Here is a 20,905-nt window from a genome sequence, read left to right on the forward strand (position 1 = left end):
CAACAAAACTGACACCTTTTTGCAAGGAGTCATGTTTGCATAGACCGCAATACCTGCAGTCATAATACAAACAAAAGAACATAACTCTGATAATGTGCACTGTCCTTGAAGTTGATTGGTCTCGGGTGTGGACCAATCAACTTCAAGGACAGTGCACATTATCAGAGTTATGTTCTTTTGTTTGTATTATGACTGCAGGTATTGCGGTCTATGCAAACATGACTCCTTGCAAAAAGGTGTCAGTTTTGTTGCCAGATAGAAGGGTAAAGAACCAATTATCATTACCACGATACCTCGCTGATCTCGTCAAGGGGCATAAACCATCACGTTTACTTCGGTCATCATCGCAGCAGTGGTGACTTTTGGCGAACCATCGAACAAAAAGGCGGTCACCGCGTCGCGCACTTTCAGACGCGCTTCTGCGGCCGTCTGGAACGCTCTTCTGATATTATGCAGCCGCTTCAGCTTATATACTTTCAATTTGAAAACTCATTTCTTTAAAACTGCTTTTTTGTGTTTAGTTTGTTGTCCTAACCTCGCACCTCTGATTAGTATGGTTAACTATGTACGGTGCAAAAGAAGTTGAACATACATACATACATACGATTATCTATAGGTGTATGAGTATATATATCTCTCTGTGTGTCTCTGGATTTACTATATGGTCCATCTTTAATGTTCCATTCATAATAATCAGCAAGATGGCGTTGATCCGTTTGTTCATGTGTATAGTAGTGTAGAGTGTAGTGTACATGGGGTCACAGACTCGACCACCCCACCACCTCGCATGTACGCGCTACACGTGGGTACTCATACACACAACACCTGTATACTGATGGTGGTGGTGGGTGATGGTGTGGTGGTTGATGGTGGTGGTGCTGATGGTGGTGCTGATGGTGGTGGTGGTGCTGATGGTGGTGATGGTGGTGGTGATGGTGCTGATTGATAGTGGTGGTGCTGATGGTGGTGGTTCTGATGGTGGTGATGATGGTAGTGCGGGTGTGGTGCGGGTATGGTGATGGTGGTGATGATGGTGGTGGTGTTGATGGTGATGGTGGTGAGGTGATCGTGTTGATGGTGGTGGTGATGGTTGTGTGGTGGTGGTGATGATGATGATGGTGGTGTGGTGGTGGTGCTGATGGTGGTGATGATGGTGGTGGTGTGGTGCGGGTGTGGTGATGGTGTGATGATGGTGGTGATGATGGTGGTGGCGATGGTGTTGATGGTGGTGGTGATGGTTGTGTGGTGGTGTTGATAGTGATGGTTGTGTGGTGGTGGTGATGATGGTGGTGTGGTGGTGGTGGTGTGACCACCGATGTAGGTCTGCACGGCACACGATGAGGGGTAGGGGGATGTCGGTGTCTGCTCGTGTGCCCGTTGTGACTATCAGAAGAGGTTGCGTACCCTGCTTCTTGGTGTAGGGGTGTCAGGGGAAGGATTCCCACCAATAGGAGGGTTAGTGGGAGGGGTGATCGAGGAGATACAAGGGGAGAACGGGCGGGAAGAAGGAACGAGATTGGGACGGCTGGGGACAGGTGTGGATGGGAGAAAATTATTAAAAGACGAACCCCCTGCAACCTTGTGTCGGCTCTCCTTTACATTGGCAATACAGCAGGCGGCGTTAAGATGTTAAATCTCCAAACAGAAACCTTTTGCACGGCATCATCATCATCACGTCTGCGCACGAGTGGGACAAACGCGTGGGGGACGAAGACGAAGTCTGTAGCGGATTGCAGCCGGAGCTGACCGCGCCTGACGACGGGAAGAGAGCGGAACAGCAGCAGCAGCACGCGAGAGGTGTCAACATCAACAACAACAAGGGGCCCCACCTCCATCACGGTGGCCGGAATGCCCCGCGCCTGAGGTGAAACGGGGGAGGGGGCATGGGGGGGCACGGGGGTGGGGAGGCCAAGAGGGGGGGACACGGGGGAGGGGAGGCCAAGGGGGGGGGGGCACGGGGGTGGGGAGGCCAGGGGGGGGGCACGGGGGAGGGGAGGCCAAGGGGGGGGCACGGGGGAGGGGAGGCCAAGGGGGGGGGGGCACGGGGGTGGGGAGGCCAAGAGGGGGGGACACAGGGGAGGGGAGGCCAAGGGGGGGGGGCACGGGGGTGGGGGGGCCAGGGGGGGGCACGGGGGAGGGGAGGCCAAGGGGGGGGGCACGGGGGAGGGGAGGCTAAGGGGGGGGGGCACGGGGGTGGGGAGGCCAAGAGGGGGGGACACGGGGGAGGGGAGGCCAAGGGGGGGGGGCACGGGGGAGGGGAGGCCAAGGGGGGGGGGGCACGGGGGAGGGGAGGCCAAGGGGAGGGGGCACGGGGGAGGGGAGGCCAAGGGGGGGGGGGCACGGGGGTGGGGAGGCCAGGGGGGGGGCACGGGGGAGGGGAGGCCAAGGGGGGGGCACGGGGGTGGGGAGGCCAGGGGGGGGGGCACGGGGGAGGGGAGGCCAAGGGGGGGGGGCACGGGGGAGGGGAGGCCAGGGGGGGGGGCACGGGGGAGGGGAGGCCAAGGGGGGGGGCACGGGGGAGGGGAGGCCAAGGGGGGGGGGCACGGGGGAGGGGAGGCCAAGGGGGGGGGGTACGGGGGAGGGGAGGCCGCGGGGGGGGCACGGGGGAGGGGAGGCCAAGGGGGGGGGCACGGGGGTGGGGAGGCCAAGGGGGGGGCACGGGGGTGGGGAGGCCGCGGGGGGGGGGCACGGGGGAGGGGAGGCCAGGGGGGGGGGCACGGGGAGGGGAGGCCAAGGGGGGGGGGGGAGGCCGCTGGGGGAGGGGGGCACGGGGGAGGGCTTCATGCCGAGTGGGCGGCACCAATGACCCCCCTCTGCGCAAAGTCGCCGCGTCTCTTCTCGCTCGCACACGGGAAGACGCCGCGCGACTCAAGCTGCTGACCTCATGGCGACCTCCTCATCCTCCTTCTTCACACCCTCCACCTCCTCCACCTCCTCATCCTTCGAGGCGCCGCTGCCTCTGATCGTGACGGACAGAGATGGCAAATTCGTGCTGGTGCCCGAGACGGCAGCGGCGGTGTCGCGCCTCGTCACGGGGCCCGTGGTGGTGGTGGCCGTGGTCGGGAGGTACCGCACGGGGAAGTCGTTCCTCATGAACCGCCTCGCGGGGACCAACTCCGGTACGAAGTGCACTCGAGTACTCGCGGATCTGTCCTATATTTGTGTCTTCCCTGCCACCACCAACACCCACACCTACCACACCACCACCACCAACACCAACACCCACCACCAACACCCACCACCACCACCCACCACCACCACCCACCACCCACCACCCACCACCCCACCACCCCACCACTTCACCACTCCACCACACCACCACACCACCCACCACACCACCCACCACACCACAACACCACCCACCACCCCACCACCCCACCACCCACCACTCCACCACACCACCACTCCACCACACCACCCACCACACCACCCACCACACCACCACCACCACACCACCACTCCACCACCCCACCACTCCACCACCACCCACCACACCACCACTCCACCCACCACTCCACCACACCACCACTCCACCACACCACCCACCACTCCACCACACCACCACCACCCACATCACCACCACACCAACAACACACCCCACCACCCCACCACACCCCCACTCACCCCACCACACCACCCACCACACAACTACCACCCACCACACCACCACCATGGTCGTTTCTTCTTCGTACCGTGAAGACTTTGCAGGATTTGTCCTGAACAGGAGATGCGATTCAGCGAGACTTTGCTGGGTAAACGCGCGTAGCAAGCAGCATCATCAACAACAACAGCCTGTTTGGCGATGCTCTCGCTGCTAAATTAGCAGTGGTGCACTGGCACAATTAATAAAACTCAACTCAACACATTGGACAATGACATTGGCCTTAAAAATATTGTACACAAACGCATAATAGACGACGTTTGTGTGTGTGTGTTGTGAAAAAGGGTCACGGCCTGAAACGTTGCCAAAGGTCAGTGCTATTGACGAATATATTTTCTTTACAGTGCTGTGCCAGGTCATTGTGTGTTTTCGGCAGTGGTGGTGGGGGCGAACCGGCGCACGGATGAGGATCTTGAAACTGAAACCAGCCCCAAACTGCCCTCACTTCCTCAATTCGCGGGGCAGGATTGCTGGAGGCTGGGGCAGGGAGGGTGGTGAGATACGAAGTTGTTTTGTTCACAGATTTTCAGTAGGGGCACGGGGTCAGAAAGTAACAACAACAAACACACTACAGAGAGACGATAGGAGCGCAAAGTTTTAGAAAGGTAAACAAATCACACAAAACAAATTCAAATGCAACTGAGTGTTTTGTTGTTGTTGTTGTTGTTATTTTACCAAGTAAGGCTCACTCAGTTATTAGCTTATTTTTCGGAAGAAGCGACTTGGCCACAAATGACAGCTCAACGTCGTGATTTATCAAGTGGAAATTGAAAGCGGCCAAGCTATTCTAAATGCGTGTCGATTCTAAACGTGGAGGGGGGAAAAACCCGGAGGACGCCGGAGAAAAAAATCCACGCGACCACGGGGGGAGAGAGAGAGAGATACACAAACTCCAAATATACCACAGCAGGCGTCAGGGTCGAGATCGAAACCCCGACTTCCTGTAAATCAAGTGAAGGAGTAGGGGGGAGTGAGTGGAGTTGAACATGTTTATATGATGGAATGTCATTGATGTCATTTCGATCATCGATAATACTTCTAGATTTGAAGCTTTCGTGACTGCAATGATTCATACTCTTAGTTCTTTCGGTAAAGTCACGTAGGTAAAAAATTAAATTAAAATTAATAAAAAAAATCACGACGTTTCGGAGGCAACACAAGTCTCCGTCATCAGGTGGGACCGTCACAGCCAGATTTGCTGCATCAAGTGGCCTCACTTGGTGCAGCAAATCTGGCTGTGGCCTCACTTGGTGCAGCAAATCTGGCTGTGACGGTCCCACCTGATGACGGAGACTTGTGTTGCCTCCGAAACGTCGTGATTTTTTATTTTATTTTTTAAATTAATTTTAATTTCATTTTTTACCTACGTGACTTTACCGAAAGAACTAAGAGTATGCATCGATAATACATTAAATAAGTTGCCTGCCAAAAAATAGAACTCATGCATGTTGAACTTCTTTCGCGCCGTACGTAGCCAACCCTGCTTATCGGAGGTGCAACAAATATCGAGCCATACACTCCCCGCTTTACGGGGGCAACAGATCTAGAGCTACCCCTGGTGGAGGATTCCCCTCTGCCAGCAGGTGCCTTGAGTGTGGCACTGCAGCATTGCCAGCCACCTCTCTAACTTGAGACCCGAGTGGCAATGCACCACACTTAGCATTCCGTGCGGTATGAACTAAACTACTAAACAATTTTTATTTTATTTTACCAGGTAAGGCCCACTTAGCTATGTAGCTCATTTTTATAGCCAACCGGTCTATAACTAATGATAGCCCAACGACGTGGCTTATCAATGTGGACATTTAAAGCAGCCAAATACTCTAAAAGCAGGAATTCCTTTCTAGCTCAGACCCCGCTTGCTTGCCCATCGCCACATATATAACCTCTTATTGTAGCTGCTCCCTCGCTAGTTCAGCAGTTCCACTGCTGGATTATATTTTTTCCGCCTGAGGACGACCGCTTGTGTTGCGATCGAAACGTCGTGATTTATTTTATTTCTAACTACGTGACTTTACCGAAATAACCAAAGAGTATGGATTCCTGCAGTCACGAAAGCTTCAAATCAAGATTGAGCATGATATTGATTCTAAATGTGGTGGGGAAAAGCCGGAGGACCCGAAGAAAAATCCACGCGACCACAGGGAGAGAGAGAGACACGCAACCCCCAAATATACAGCAGCAGGCGCCAGGGTTAGGATCGAACCTACCCTAGGGACGGCCTCTGCTCGCAGCAGTATGCTGAATATTCAGCGGCATCACCCACAACCTTTGGCTGTTGCGTTTTGTGTGTCTGTTCTTCCCCTTGTAACCGCAGGCTTCTCCCTGGGCTGCACGGTGCAGTCTCACACCAAGGGGATCTGGGTCTGGCCGAGACCCCATCCACTGTCCAAGGACAAGTGGCTGCTGCTGCTCGACACCGAGGGTCTGGGAGATGTGGAGTCGGTCAGTGGCGGATCTCCTCGTCCGTTCTCGTGGGGGGCGGGGGTGGTAGCCCCCCCCCCCCTCCAACCAACCCCCGCCCCCCCTTCTCCCCTATTTCGTTCTGGGGTCGGGCACTGGGGTGGTATAGCCACCAACCCTTGTCGCGGTGGCTTCGCTGCCGGCAAATGTTTTCTTGTGTGTTGAACTTCTTTCGCACCGTACGTAGCCAATCGTGCTAATCGGAGGTGTGGGGGAGGTTTACAATCTAGGTGCGGGGGGGGGGGGCGGTGGTGGTCGCTGCTCTACCCCGATTGCCACCTGGCCTGAGCTAGCTGCCCGTTGCCAGAATGAAGTTTACTCTTCAGTCGTGAATGTCTCCGATTTTGGTCGTCCTCAACAAATTGAATCCACCATAACTCCGCTTCAATCCGGGTTTACTGCTGAACTCGGGTTTGTTTGCTCAGAGGCCCGTGAGCTCATGGGAATGTTCACTCAGAGTGGAAATGTACCACTCCAAATGCGACGGTTGGTTCGAACGCAGGGCCGTCCATAGGTGGGTGCGGTGGCCGGGAAAAACCCAACTTCTGAAAATATTCAAATATCAACTATTTTTTTATTTTACTAGATAAGGACCACTAGCTCTTTTTCAGAAGAGGCCTCGCCACAAGTGATGGCCCAACGAAGTGGCTCGCCGCGTGGAAATTGATAGCAGCAGTCAAATACTCTGAACGCGTGACGTTGATTCTAAATGTGGAGGAGAAAAATCCACGCGACCGTCCAATGGGCACCACCGCGGCGATAGGGCGCCACTGTGTGGGCCCCTGCCCCCAAAGTGCGGGGCCCGGGGCGGCCGCCCAGATTCCCCGTGCCCTGGGGGACAGGCCCTGCGAACGCGGTACGTTCAAACTGTTGTGGCGGCACGGCGCGTCATCCCTTCTTTGTGCCGCAGGCCGGAAGCACGCACGACACGTGGCTCTTCGTGATGGCCGTGCTGCTGAGCACGACGCTGGTCTACAACGTCGTGGGCACGCTCGACAAGGAAGGCCTCGAGCAGCTGCAGTATCCTCCCAACGCGCTCGCGGCTGCGTAACGCTGCTGCCCCTGCCGCCGCCGCCGGGATGCCGTGAACCCACGGAGACGATCGCTTGTCTCACGCGCTACGGCCGTTCCCTCCTCGTCGTTTTGTATTCCCGCCCCCTGGACCCCCTTCTGTTCAGGTCACCTTTTGAACTCGGCGCTGTGCAGGCCTTTTCCCAACACCGCTTCTTCAACCGCTCCTTGTCTCCGTCGTCTCTGCCCACAGCTAAAACCGTCCCGCGTCCTCCCCGCCGATCGCGTTTGCCTTCTCTTTTCCTGCCTACTGCTTTTGCCATGTCTCTCTTCGAACCCTCCGCCGACTGCTACTCTGACGATTGCTTTACCCCGCCCACTGCCGCTTCGGTGGCGAAATGTTAACTACCTCGCCTGGTATACGGTTTGCGTGTTCTCCCCCGTGGTCGCGTGGATTTTGATCCGGGTCCTCCGGTTTTTCCCCTACACAATCTATAATCAACATGCATTGAGAGTATTTGGCTGCTGTAAAATTCCCCTCGATGAGCCGCTTCGTTGAGCTATCATTCGTGGCCAGTTCGCTTCTGAAAAAGAAGCAATATTGCTCAGCGGGCATTACCTGGTGGAATAAAAAGTTTTGTTGACAGTTTACAAACCGCGACGTATGAGGAGGGCCACAGAAACTCGATGGGTAAAAATTCCAAAATCTCTCATGTTCCTGCGCAATCAACAGAATGGAGGGTGGGGGGGGGGTGGAAGTTGGGCTCACTGTCCCACCCAGGTAGGGACTGCGAGCAGGAACGTCGACTTTTATATCAGGAAGCGGTGATTAGGGAGGAAGAAGCTGCCCTGGTTTCCTTAACACACTCCACCCCACTCCGCTCCACTACACCCCACTCCGTTCCACTACACCCCACTCTGTTCCACTACACCGCACTCCGCACCACTACACCGCACTCCACTACACCCCACTCCGTTCCACTACACCGCACTCCGCTCCACTACACCGCACTCCGTTCCACTACACCCCACTCCGTTCCACTACACCCCACTCTGTTCCACTACACCCCACTCTGTTCCACTACACCGCACTCCGCACCACTACACCCCACTCCGTTCCACTACACCCCGCTCCGTTCCACTACACCCCACTCTGTTCCACTACACCCCACTCTGTTCCACTACACCGCACTCCGCACCACTACACCGCACTCCACTACACCCCACTCCGTTCCACTACACCCCACTCCGTTCCACTACACCCCACTCTGTTCCACTACACCGCACTCCGCACCACTACACCGCACTCCACTACACCCCACTCCGTTCCACTACACCCCACTCCGTTCCACTACACCCCACTCTGTTCCACTACACCGCACTCCGCACCACTACACCGCACTCCACTACACCCCACTCCGTTCCACTACACCGCACTCCGCTCCACTACACCGCACTCCGTTCCACTACACCCCACTCCGTTCCACTACACCGCACTCCGCACCACTACACTGCACTCCACTACACCCCACTCCGTTCCACTACACCGCACTCCGCTCCACTACACCGCACTCCACTACACCCCACTCCGTTCCACTACACCGCACTCCGCACCACTACACCGCACTCCACTACACCCCACTCCGTTCCACTACACCGCACTCCGCTCCACTACACCCCACTCCGTTCCACTACACCCCACTTCGTTCCACTACACCCCACTCCGTTCCACTACACCGCACTCCGCACCATACACCGCACTCCACTACACCCCACTCCGTTCCACTACACCGCACTCCGTTCCACTACACCGCACTCCGCTCCACTCCACCCCACCCCATTCTGCTCCACCCTGCTGCGATCCACTCCATTTTGCTCCACTCCACTCCGCTCCACCCACTCCGCTCGCGCCACAGCTTCGTGGTGAACATGACGGACCACGTGAGGACGCGGGTGAAACAGGACGAGGACGAGCTCGGCTCGGACTTCGAGCACTACTTCCCCCCGCTGGTGATCTGCGTGCGCGACTTCACGCTGAAGCTGCTCGTCGACGGAGAGCCGTGCTCGGCCGACGAGTACATGGAGCACTGCCTGCAGATGCGCAAGGCGGGGATGACGCCGGACTGCCGACGGTTCAACGAGCAGAGGCAGCTCCTGTGCGGTTACTTCAAGGTAGAGTGCGCGCTCCATCCTCCGGACCTGTCTTGCACCCTCGCACGTCGCGCCCATCGAACTCGAATCGCCCGATGCTCTTTTAGAAGGGCGGTCGGTGGGCAAAACGGTGAACTTTAATGGTGCGAAGCTTTCTTGTTTGCGCTCATTACGCACGCAGTACTCGCCACAGATGAACGACAGCACCTCGGCTGACATCGTCAAGGGACGTAAACCACTATCGTGCGAACCCCGCTCATTCTCGCAGCAGCGGAGGCTTTCGGCTCACCGTCGAACAAAAACGGTCACCGCATCGCGTGCTTTCAGATGTGCTTCTGCAGCCGTCTGGAACGCTCTTCCTTCCGATATGTGTGCCGTTACAACGCGGAACGCGTGCCGTTACAATGCGGAACGCGTGCCGTTATAATGCATCACGTATTTGGCGATTAGAGAGAACCCTCCCCCACCACGTGGCAATCGGGGCGCGCTTCTTTTCCCGAAGGATCGGAAGTGCTTCGTGTTTCCAATGCCGACGCACCGGGAGGACCTGGAGTTCCTCGAGGGCCTCCCGGACGGGAGCCTCGACCCGGAGTTCCTGACGACCGCGGAGGAGTTCGCGGGCCACGTGCTGGGACGAGCCACCAGCAAGCACATCGATGGCGCCATCCTCACCGGCAAATGTGAGCCCTCGCGAGGAGCGCCCCAATCCCTTTCCCATACCGAGACGCGTGGGTACGGCGCACGCACGTGACTTTTCTCAGCCTCAATCTTCACTGTCTTAGCGGGACACTCCACTGCGACGTTGCGGGTACAGCAACGCGACATGCGCGTGGGATGTCCGTGCAGCTGTTAAATCCTCTGCAAGGAAAGAAAAAATACAGAATGACACTACACGGCATGCACTCGGCGCGCTCCTCCAAGTGTCAACCTCTCGCTTGGAGATTGTAATTCTTGGGAGTCAATGACTACGCACAGTCGAACCGGGCGGCGCTTTCCATTCTTAACGGTTGGGCAATTTCAGCACACAGTGAGCCCAAAATTTCCCCCCCCCCCACCCACCATTCTGTTGATTGTGCAGGAATTTTTACCCGCCGAGTTTCTGTGCCCCTCCTCATACGTCGCGGTTTATAAACTAAACTATTTGTATTCTACCAGGTAAGGCCCACTGAGCTATTTTTTTTTTGAGAAACGACCTGGCCCACAAATGATAGCTGAATGAAGTAAGTGGCTTATCACGTGGTCATTTATAGCAGCCACATACTCTAAATGCATGTTTCTAAAGACTCGTAGAGACCCACAGAGACCCACAGAGACCCATAGAGACCCATAGAGACCCATAGAGACCCATGCTCAGAGACCCATGGAGACCCATGGAGACCCAAACACCCATATTCCTCGATAATCATACTAATACTAAACTTTTTTTTATTTGACTAGGTAAGGCCCACTGAGCTATGTAGCTCTTTTTAATAAGTGACCTGATCATAAATGATAGCCCAACAAAGTGGCTTATTGTGTGGAAATGTACAGTAGCCAAATACTCAAAACGCGTGACGTTGATTATAAAAGTGAAGGGGAAAAACCATTTCCCGTTCCGAGATGTCTCCAAGTTTCAGGGTGGGTCCCCCGTTCACCGCTGAATCTCGGAACGCGCGAGCGGCTCAGCATTTTTATAATAAAAAAAAACATTGTACTCACCGCAGAGAACTGTAGCGACACGACCGCACTCTACGATAGCTGCCGCCAAACTTTGCTGATAAGGTTATTTTTGTTTTTATTCCGGTTTCTTCTGGAATCGTAATGGGAAAGGGTTAAGTCGATGGTACCATCAGCAGTAGTTTATTTAGCAGAATGCAGCATGTCAAGAAAAAAATATATAGCTAACTAAAAAATTAAATAGACATCGTCGCTTGCTCTGCTTGCACCGCTTGCGCTCCCTCGTCTCTTTCGATGTCTCTCTCCACATCTCTCCACGTCTCTCTCCGAGTCTCTCTTAGCGTCTCTCCCCACATCTATCCGCGTTTCTCCCCATCTCTCTCTCCGCGTCTCCCTGTGTTTCTCCGCATCTCTCTCCATGTCTCTTTCCACGTATCTCCCCGCATCTCTCTCAGCCTTCGTGCAGCTGGCGGAGCAGTACGTGACGGCGCAGCGCAACGGCGCCGTGCCCTGCATCGAGAGCGCCCTGGAGCGGGTGACCACGCTCACCAACCTGCAGGCAAAGGAGGAGGCGCTGGCGCTCTACCGCCAGAGGACGGCCGTCGCCGTGACGGTGGACGAGCTGACGCCGCTCCCCACAACGGAGGAGCTCGGCCACCTGCACCAACGGGGCGTGCGGGACGCCGTGGAATTGTTCCACGAGCGCTCGATGCTCGACAGGCAGCACAGCCACGAGAAAGAGCTCATGGTGAGTGAAGCTTCGCCTGGATCGGTCCGCAGAATAGCCAGCCCCCATATAATTTTACTGCGCGTAAGTCAGTTGTTGTTGTTAACGGAGTGCACACCGGTGAAGGTGTTTATTGCCTTTTCTCGCGGCATATCAGCCCGCAGGTCAAGAGGTCATCGCGGCCACTGCCATTGATGCCATCACCATCACACTTCACCGTGGCTTCCTTCTGCCACAAACTTCAGCTGTCGCACAGTCGACACGCGGCCGCAATGGTCTCATACAGAATCCTCTCACCTGTGGGTTTTTCCCATTGGTTTAAATTATTTAGATAATTTTGCTGCTCGTAAATTTCCACCCGATTAGCTACTCCGTCGAGCTTTCATCTGCGATGGCCACGTCGCTTCTTGAAAAAAAAAACCCTACACAGCTCAGCGGGCCTTAAATTGTAGCAGTAAGTGAGATTCTCTTGCCCAATTCGACATCGCCGCCGCAGTGTGACGTTACGCGAGCTGTCACGTTTTTGTTGTCGCAGGACGCCCTGGCCAAAGAGTACCTGAAGTTGGTCAAAGACAACGCGGAGGCCTCGGCGCTGCGGTGCGAGCGGCGCCTGCAGGAACTCTACGGGCCCATCAGGGCGAAGCTGCAGGAGGACGAGGCCTTCGAGAAGGAAGGGGTCTTCCGGGAGTACGAGAGGCTGATGGAGCTGCTGCAGGCGGACTACCGCGACACCCAAGGCCTGGGGGACGAGGTAGCAGCGCGTGGCGTCCGTTTAAAACTAAACTGCTAAAAACTAAACAATTTTTTAAAATGTTTACCTGAGTTGTGTGGCTCTTTTTTTAAGAAGCGACCTGGCCCACAAATGAAGTGAGTGGCTGATCACGTGGTCATTTATAGCAGCCAAATACTCTAAACGCGTGTTTCTACAGACTCCTAGAGACCCACAGAGACCCACAGAGACCCACAGAGACCCACAGAGACCCACAGAGACCCATAGAGAGCCATAGAGAGCCATAGAGACCCATAGAGACCCACAGAGACCCATAGAGACCCATACTCATAGAGACCCACAGAGACCCACAGAGACCCACAGAGACCGACAAAAACCCATACTCATAGAGACCCACAGAGACCCACAGAGACCCATAGAGACACATACTCGTAGAGACCCACAGAAACCCATACTCAGAGACCCATGGAGACTCAGACACCCATATACTCATCGATACCCATACTAAAACTAAACTTTGTATTTGATTAGGTAAGGCCCACTGAACTATATAGCTCTTTTTAATAAGTGACCTGACCACAAATGATAGACCAACGAAGTGGCTTGTTGCGTGGAAATTCATAGCAGCCAAATTCTCTTAACGTGTGACGTTGATTCTATATGTGGAGGGAAAAACTAGAGGACCTGGAGAAAAATCACACGCGTCCACGGAGACACACACAAACTGCAAATATACAGCAGTAGGCGTTGTGGTTCGGGATCGAATCCACGACCTCCTGCATACCAAGCGAAGGAGATAACATTTGGCCAGCGCGGCGCTTACGGTGACGAGATCGCTAATCACCAAGGCGATAACTTTTTTGCTGTTTGTGCTTCTTTTAGAGAGATTTATTTATTAATAGGGTTTTTCCCCTTTTTCATAATCAGTTTCAAAAACAATGCATAAATGATCGGTGTTGCATTTTGACTGCAAGTATTGTGCTTAATGTAAACATGATTCCTTGCACAAGGTTTCAGTTTTGTCGCCAGAAAAAAGGGTAAAAACCCTATTATTATATTTTGGTACTGGCAAAGGAGGCCTCATGATGAGATTTATTTATTTATTCATCTCAGTCGGCTGAATATAAGTTCATTAAAAATGGTGCATATACATTTTGCGGTGATGTTATCACCCTCTACAACACAAAAACACTCAACACATTAGTCAAAAACATTCAATTGCGTGCTCTGAAGAAGGAGCATCACCTGAAACGTCGCCCGTTATGTATTTCCCTGCTCTTGTATCGTTAATTGTGCTTACGCCCCACTGCCGCCATGATATTATTTTTTACAAACTTAAAGTTGGTACGAAACTTTTATTGTTGTTGTTATTAAAATAACAATAATAATAAAACAACAACAACAAGATTTTATCGCCTCCAAACTTTCAATATCATCGCCCGGAAGGTTATTTTGACCAAGTGGAAGAACCACGAAGCACCCACCGGGAAACAACGGTGCAGCACGCTTATGACGCCGCATGGAATTGGACACCTGAGCCATAAGCTCAAGGGAAAGGAGGAGGAATTCGAGCCCAGATGGTCCACTCTCCCCCCCCCCGTTATACACCACCTCAAATAAGTTAGCGGGATGGAGGTGGTCGAGAGACTGGGACGGGGGACAAGAAGCATAACCATTGTGGGAGAGACGGGAGCTGGATTCGGAGGGGTGGAAAGAAAAAACGCTCGTTTTTGGCCGCCTCTTATGTTGAAACGATTGTCTTCGTGTCAGGCATGTGTGTCGGTTATGTGCCTCTCTCCCCTTGTCATCCCTTCTCTCTTACTGTATAAGACCAAAGTTGCCCTTCCCCCCCTCGGTGGGGGGCAGCGAACCCATTCCCCATCTTTCTATATCCCCCTGTTTTTCACACTTGATACCGCTGTCGTGCTGTGACGGTTCCACCTGAAGACGGAAGCTTGTGTTGCCTCCGAAACGTCGTGATTTTTATTTTATTTTTATTTTACTTTTATTAATTTAAATTTTTTACCTACGTGACTTTACCGAAAAAAACCTAAGAATATGAATCCTTGCAGTCACGAAAGCTTCAAATCTAGAATTTTCATAAGCTGTTCGGCCTACGTTGACGGTGCGCTCGCGCGCACACGTGCGTCGCAACGCGGTGTGTCGGGGCCCCGCACATTTGCCTCCGATAAAAAAAAAGAGAAAGATTTTTTCAGGAAATCATCGTTTTAAAAAATATATATGCGCCTGGGTTATTCGCAGAAGGAGAGCGTCCTCGTGGACTTCATGAAGAGCAAGGAGGAAGGGAGGTCCCACCTGCTGCTGCTGGACAAAGCCATCTCCCAGGCGGAGAGGGCGAGGCTCGGTGAGTTCTCGAGCTCGTCTCTGGGCCATCGAGGGCCTTCTTGACGAGGGCCTCCTCGACGGGCCGTGCCCTCGCAGCGCTAAACGTGCACACCTCCGATGAGCACGCGGTTTGGATACGTACAGCTCGAAAGAAGTTCAGCATGCATACGTACGGGATAGAGCGTTCCTCCTTCAGGAACACAACTACTCCCGAGTTCTACGAGAACAGACTGTACATGAATCTTCATAATAAACGTTTTTGGGTTTAGATTGCGTTATTTATAAATGTGTCGTAACCCTCCACCACCCAACACGGTCAATCAGTAAAAAAGTGTCACGTTGACAAAGACAAATAGTTCACTGCTTTAGCTCACCGGTGCGTTGAAGCGTGAAACCACAACATTTATAATTTGAGTACGACGTTTCGCTGGTAATTGCATCCAGCATCTTTCGTGACTACAGGAATTCATATTCTTTGGGTCTTTCGGTAAAGTCACGTAGATCGGTTCAAATAAAATAACTAAAAAACTACGACGTTTCGATTGCAACGCAAAGCGGTCGTCATCAGGCTGAAAAAAAAAGACCGAAAGACCCAAAGAATAGACTGTACATATTTTTCTTGTTAATATTTATCTACACCGGAGGAACCCTGCGAGCGTGTAAAGCTTCCTCATTCACGTACGTCCAGCAAAGACAAGAGGTGCATTTGGCAGCCGATGCCTTCAGTTGTTTTTGTTTTTTCACTTCACAGAGCGGGAGAGCTTGGAGAAGCAGCTGGAGATTGAGAAGCGAGCGCTGGAGCAGAAGAAGACTCAGCAGCAAGCGCAGATGCAGGCGCTGCGGGAGCAGATGGAGGTGAGGGGCCAGCTATGGGCAGCTAAACTGAACAGTTTTAACGCGTAGTAGTCGTAGGCTTTCGCGGCCAATGTTATCCATAATACAGGTTTTTTTGGGGGGGTTAGATCGCATAAGTATAAATGTGTCCATACTCTTTGGTTCTTCGGTAAAGTCACGAAGATGAAAAATAAAAATAATAAAAAGTAATAAAATGAAAATAACTACATTTTGATTTTATTATTTTTTATTATTTAAATTTTTCATCTATGTGACTTTACTGAAAGAACCAAAGAGTATGGATCCTTGCAGTCACGAAAACTTCAAATCTATAAATGTGTCATAAAACCCGCCAGCACCCGAGATAGCCAATTAGTAAGGTTTGTCACGTGAATAAAAAGTTCAAATTCGTTACTAGATCAGCAACACCGGTGTGTTGGAGAGTAAACCCGCAATATTTACAAAACCAAACAACTAAAAACTTAACTATTTTTTATATTTTACTAGGTAAGGCCTACACTGAGCTACGTAGCTATTTTTCAGAAGCAACCTAGCGATCACAAATGATAGCCCAACGAAGTGGACTTATCATTATGTGGAAATGTATTGCAGCCAAATACTCTAAACGCACGTTTGTAAATGTGGAGGGAAAAACCGATGGAGTTGGATAAAAATCCACACGACCACGGGCAGGCAGACATGCAAACTGCAAATATGCAGCAGGCTTCAAGGCTGGGATCCAACCCACGACCTCCTGTATACCAGGCGAGGTAGTTAACATCTCGCCGCTGTGGCAACCCGATAAACGCTGCTTCTGTGTCGACGACGAAGGCTGCGCCCTGCCCTCTGCTGTTTGTTAGTGAATGTAAATTTTAAAAGAATTCAATGCATTCGTCAAATCCCGCTGCCTTCAGAGGAAAAGTACATTAAATGTATATAAATGATAAAAAAAAAACGTTACACGTATATGCGTGATAAGTAAATGCGCTAATAATTTGGACCATCGGTATTTTATGTGCGTGGCTTCTTCCGCTTCACCACTCACCGGTTTTTGTTTTGTTCCTGTAACAGCCAAAGTATTTTTGCATCTCTTTCCCAAATTCCAATCTACAGTGGTTTGTAAGAGGCACTTAAAGGCACCAGCACTTTCGTGAAGGTCCCAGCTCTTTTTAAAAGGCCCCTACCACTGTCATAAAGGCTTCACCACTTTGTTAAAGGCCCCGCTACTTTCTCAAACGCTCCACCACTTTCTCAAAGGCTCCACCACTTTCTCAAAGGCCTCACCACTTTCATGAAGGCTCCCTCCCTCATCTCTGGCTTTCGAGCGACACTGAGCCGAGCTTCGCTTCCTCACAGTTGTGGTCTGTGAAATATCTCGTGCGTTACAAATTGCATCGTCATATCGACATTGCACCCAGATTCCCATATATCTACATTCGTCTAACTTAACAAAATAATTACAATCAGTAAAAGCACAGTGTGCCTAAAGGCATCGGTACGGCACCTCGGTTGCATCGGATGTATTTTCTCACTCTGCGCTGCGGCATCAAAAGCCGGGGATCGTTACATGTTGGCTGTTTTTTTTTATCCACAGGAAAACAATCGAGCATTCGACGAAAAGATCAAGAGCATCCAGGAGCAAGTTACAGTGCAGAGCGACGTGATGGAAAATCATAATTCCCAGCTGGAAAACGTATTGCAGGCGGTGATTCCTATTGTCATGCAAGTTGCCGGCTTTTTCTTGAGGTGTAGGTTCATGCGCAGGTAATAGAGAACAAAGCTCTTCCCAAATGCGACGGGGTTTCTCGTGTATTTTGGGAGGCAGTCGAAGGCTTTTAAATTCTTCTTATTGCTTCTCTCGAGAGAAATTTCACAGTTGTACTTTGTGAGATGAGTTATACTCTCTGTAGCGTGCCAGTGACTTCGTGTTAATCGGGTGTTAACGAAAGTCATATTTTTGGTGTGAACTCCAGAAAATACTAAATGGTTTAATGTGTGATGATATCATTGGGACACATTACTGCAGACGTGGCAAGATCGGAAATCGCTGCAATCCTCAAAAACGCTAATACACTTATTAGCAACATCAGTAAGGATGAGCGCTTTGAGCTTTCTCAGCCGACAAGGGCAATGCCACCGTTACCATGGACAAAACCACATACAATAACAAAATTGAGGACCTAATTAATGATGGTAGCTATACCAAAATTAAAAGAGATCCCACCAACCGCCTCGTTACAAAAACCAACAATATCATCACTGATTCGACATCTTTGATCGAACCAACCAAGCGGTTTTCCTTAAAACCCTCTGCTGCTAGACCACCCAGATTGTATGGCTTACCAAAAATCCATAAAGAAGGGACACCCCTTCATCCTATCATCTCCACCATTGACTCACCCACCTACAAACTGGCCCGATTTCTGTCTGAGACCTTACAACCATTCACTGGTAAGACCACCTCAGCTGTACTCAACTCAGCTCACTTGGTGTCATTAATTAAGGACATCTCACTATCTCCAGGTGATTTGCTCATTAGTTTTGATGTGGTCTCTTTGTTTACCAAAGTTTCTGTGCTTGATACCATTGCAATCATTGAAGATTTGGTTAAACAAGGACTGAATGCTGATGTACCGGCCCTGGTGAGACACTGCCTCACCAACACTTACTTCACCTGGAATGGAACATTCTACAAACAAGTTGAAGGTACCCCAATGGGTTCTCCCTTATATCCAGTTGTAGCCAATGTTTTCATGGGAAAATTTGAGACAGATGCCATCCAGGCATCCACTCTGCATCCGTCCTTGTGGAAGAGGTACGTAGATGGCACGTTCGTCATCTGGCCGCATGGTCGACCAGCTCTAAACCAATTCCTCAACCACATCAATTCCATACACCCAGCCATCAAATTCACCATGGAGGTGGAAAAGGATGGCAAGTTACCATTCTTGGATGTTTTAATCAAAAATAGACCAGATGGCTCAATGGGACATTCTTTCTACAGAAAAGCCACCCATACAGATTCCTACCTAAATCCTGACTCCCACCACCATCCATCTCAGAAGAATTCCCTCATCAAAACTCTACACCATAGAGCTCAATGTATTTCAGACCGTCATCACCTAGCCAGTGAACTGGAACATGTACACCAAGCTCTCAAGATGAATGGATATTCAGACTACACAATCCGTAAAGCTATCACCCCAACCGTTGGGAAAAAAACATCTGAGGACCCAATCAAAGCCATCACCTTACCATACATAGCATGGGTCACTAAAAATATTTCCAAAATCATGAGCAAACACAAGATCCAGGTTCGATTTAACACAGTACATAAAATTCGTGATCTGATCCTATCTGTGAAGGATGTGATCCCTGACAAGCAATACCCTGGCGTCTACAAACTAAACTGTGTCGGCGGCAGTATTTACATTGGGTAAACTAAGAGACATGTCTCGGACCGTGTTCGCGAACATAAGGCAGATCTGAAACACGGTAGGACTAATACCTCGGCTTTGGCTAATCATTGTTTTAATGCGGTGGGCTCACACGAAATTGATTTCTCTATGACGAAGGTACTTTGCAAGCCCACTGGCTATCAACAAAGATTCGTTCATTAAGCCATCCATATATTTAGACACAGACAAACTGAGCAATCATTAGAAGGACGTTATCAACCAGTTTAAGTCATAATTGGCTATGATGTTCCCATCCTACCACCTTCCGATGTTAGTTGTGCTTTACGCCCATTTCAAACTTGCACTTTCCCAGCCACTTTGCACGCCGACCCCTTGGTTGCGGCTCTGCGATCTCCCATTAACATGCTAATCTCTCATTAACATGCTAATTTTAACTTTTGATTGGTGGAAAACCAACCACCGTTGGGTTGGCTGTCCACTATTTACATTATCATTATCTTCTGACATTTGGGCTACAAGAGACGTGTGAAAACGGCCCCATCGTGCTGCTATCAAACCCCAATGGTTTCAAATGCTGTGCCGGCCCTCACACTGACGATGTCTTATCGGCGGAATTGACCCCCCTCTGAAAATGAGTGAAGAACGCCGTCTTAAAACGACACCAAAACCAGTTGCCACCACGGGGCGCGACGCTGCACTGGCGCACGCGGCGCGGAAAATGAGCGCAAACTTTATTACAGCTCAAGTTTGATCGCTTAACCAGATGGCGAAAACTACGGCTAAACCTTTAATTCGCAAAAAACTTAACGCAACACATTCTACCGACCCGTCAACCCAGAGGAGAGAGGGGCACACGTCGTGACTCCAACCAACACTGCCCATTGACCGTGCCGGATTTAGGCATCGGTTAAGTAAGCTAGAGGACCCATGGGACGGCCACCAGAATAACAAGAAGTGGCATTTTTTTCGAAGTCGGTAAAAAAATAATCGTTATTTCCAGAGCAGCAATCCATGTGGGTACGGGACGGTGGTCTTTCATAAATAATGTCACGGAGAAGTTCCTTAAAGAGCCGCGATGCGGCTCCGGAACCGCAGGTCGCTGACCCCTGGCTGAGGCCCTCGCATTAGGAGGGGCCTCTAAGTACCAAACAAAAAAAATGACACGAAGTTTAAAGGTTTATATAATCGGTTGTATATTGGCCTATGTGTATGTACATATATATCATAATAAATATAAAACTTGACCTTTTTGTTGGAATCATACTTTTATTTGGGTACACTTTTCGCACAACGAAGAATGTGTTCGTTCTAACGCAGTACGCGCACCGTTATAACACGTTTTCTGAGCAGTTTACGGCGAAATACTTTGTTGAGCTTAGCAGCTGAGCAGTACGATAAGTACTGTGTGTGTGTAGTACTTCGTATCTCGCCGAACTTTATCGCCACATTAGTCCTGGGGAATAAATATTCGCTTAACGCGACGCTTTTCAGGAACGTGTCTAACGCGTTAAATAAGGACTCCGCGTGTTGTGAAGCAGCGTTTCTTGCCTCATTGGGTCCGCAGTTCGGTTTCAGATGCTTCTGTTCCTCGCCTGTCGCCTTGCACCGCCTGGTCTCCCACAATTTGCTCCGGGTTAGCTGAGGTGAGTCTCCAAGCCTGGAATAACTCACTCACGCGCTCATCGTCAAGCTGCGTACGACCCAACATCGAGCGGAGAGGACGGTGATGCCTGCCAATAAAATCACCTGGCAGTTCACCAGCACGGATCCAAGCGAGACCGGCAGGCCTGCTGATGAGACATTGAACGTCGAAACCGATCCCGAGTTTTGCTCGCGTTGAACGAATGCTGCTGAATTACGCACTCCCAGAAGGAAGGCCGTGTGGCTTAAGTTCATGTTCAAGTACA

General features: G+C 51.4%; 1 protein-coding gene across 1 annotated transcript; it reads left to right on the plus strand.

Annotated features, from left to right (window-relative positions):
- The first annotated feature begins 2,830 nt into the window (after positions 1–2,830).
- On the plus strand, positions 2,831–20,242 carry LOC133354976 (guanylate-binding protein 1-like). The gene is made up of 10 exons (XM_061572207.1): positions 2,831–3,119; positions 5,979–6,106; positions 7,035–7,144; positions 9,052–9,307; positions 9,789–9,966; positions 11,398–11,690; positions 12,205–12,420; positions 14,662–14,764; positions 15,497–15,600; positions 17,174–20,242. The coding sequence occupies exons 1-10, from the start codon at positions 2,885–2,887 to the stop codon at positions 17,345–17,347; spliced, it is 1,797 nt and encodes a 598-aa protein (XP_061428191.1). The 5' UTR covers positions 2,831–2,884; the 3' UTR covers positions 17,348–20,242.
- Positions 20,243–20,905: the final 663 nt, after the last annotated feature.

This window comes from Lethenteron reissneri, chromosome 50 (assembly GCF_015708825.2).
Source record: "Lethenteron reissneri isolate LAM-NWPU_2019-01 chromosome 50, ASM1570882v1, whole genome shotgun sequence".
Lineage (NCBI taxonomy): Eukaryota > Metazoa > Chordata > Hyperoartia > Petromyzontiformes > Petromyzontidae > Lethenteron > Lethenteron reissneri.

Coding starts and splice junctions, on each gene's coding strand:
- LOC133354976 (XM_061572207.1), top strand. CDS start 2,885: ATGGCGACCTCCTCATCCTCCTTCTTCACACCCTCCACCTCCTCCACC. Junction 6,107..7,034: donor GTCTGGGAGATGTGGAGTCG/GTCAGTGGCGGA, acceptor TTTGTGCCGCAG/GCCGGAAGCACGCACGACAC. Junction 14,765..15,496: donor GGCGGAGAGGGCGAGGCTCG/GTGAGTTCTCGA, acceptor TTCACTTCACAG/AGCGGGAGAGCTTGGAGAAG.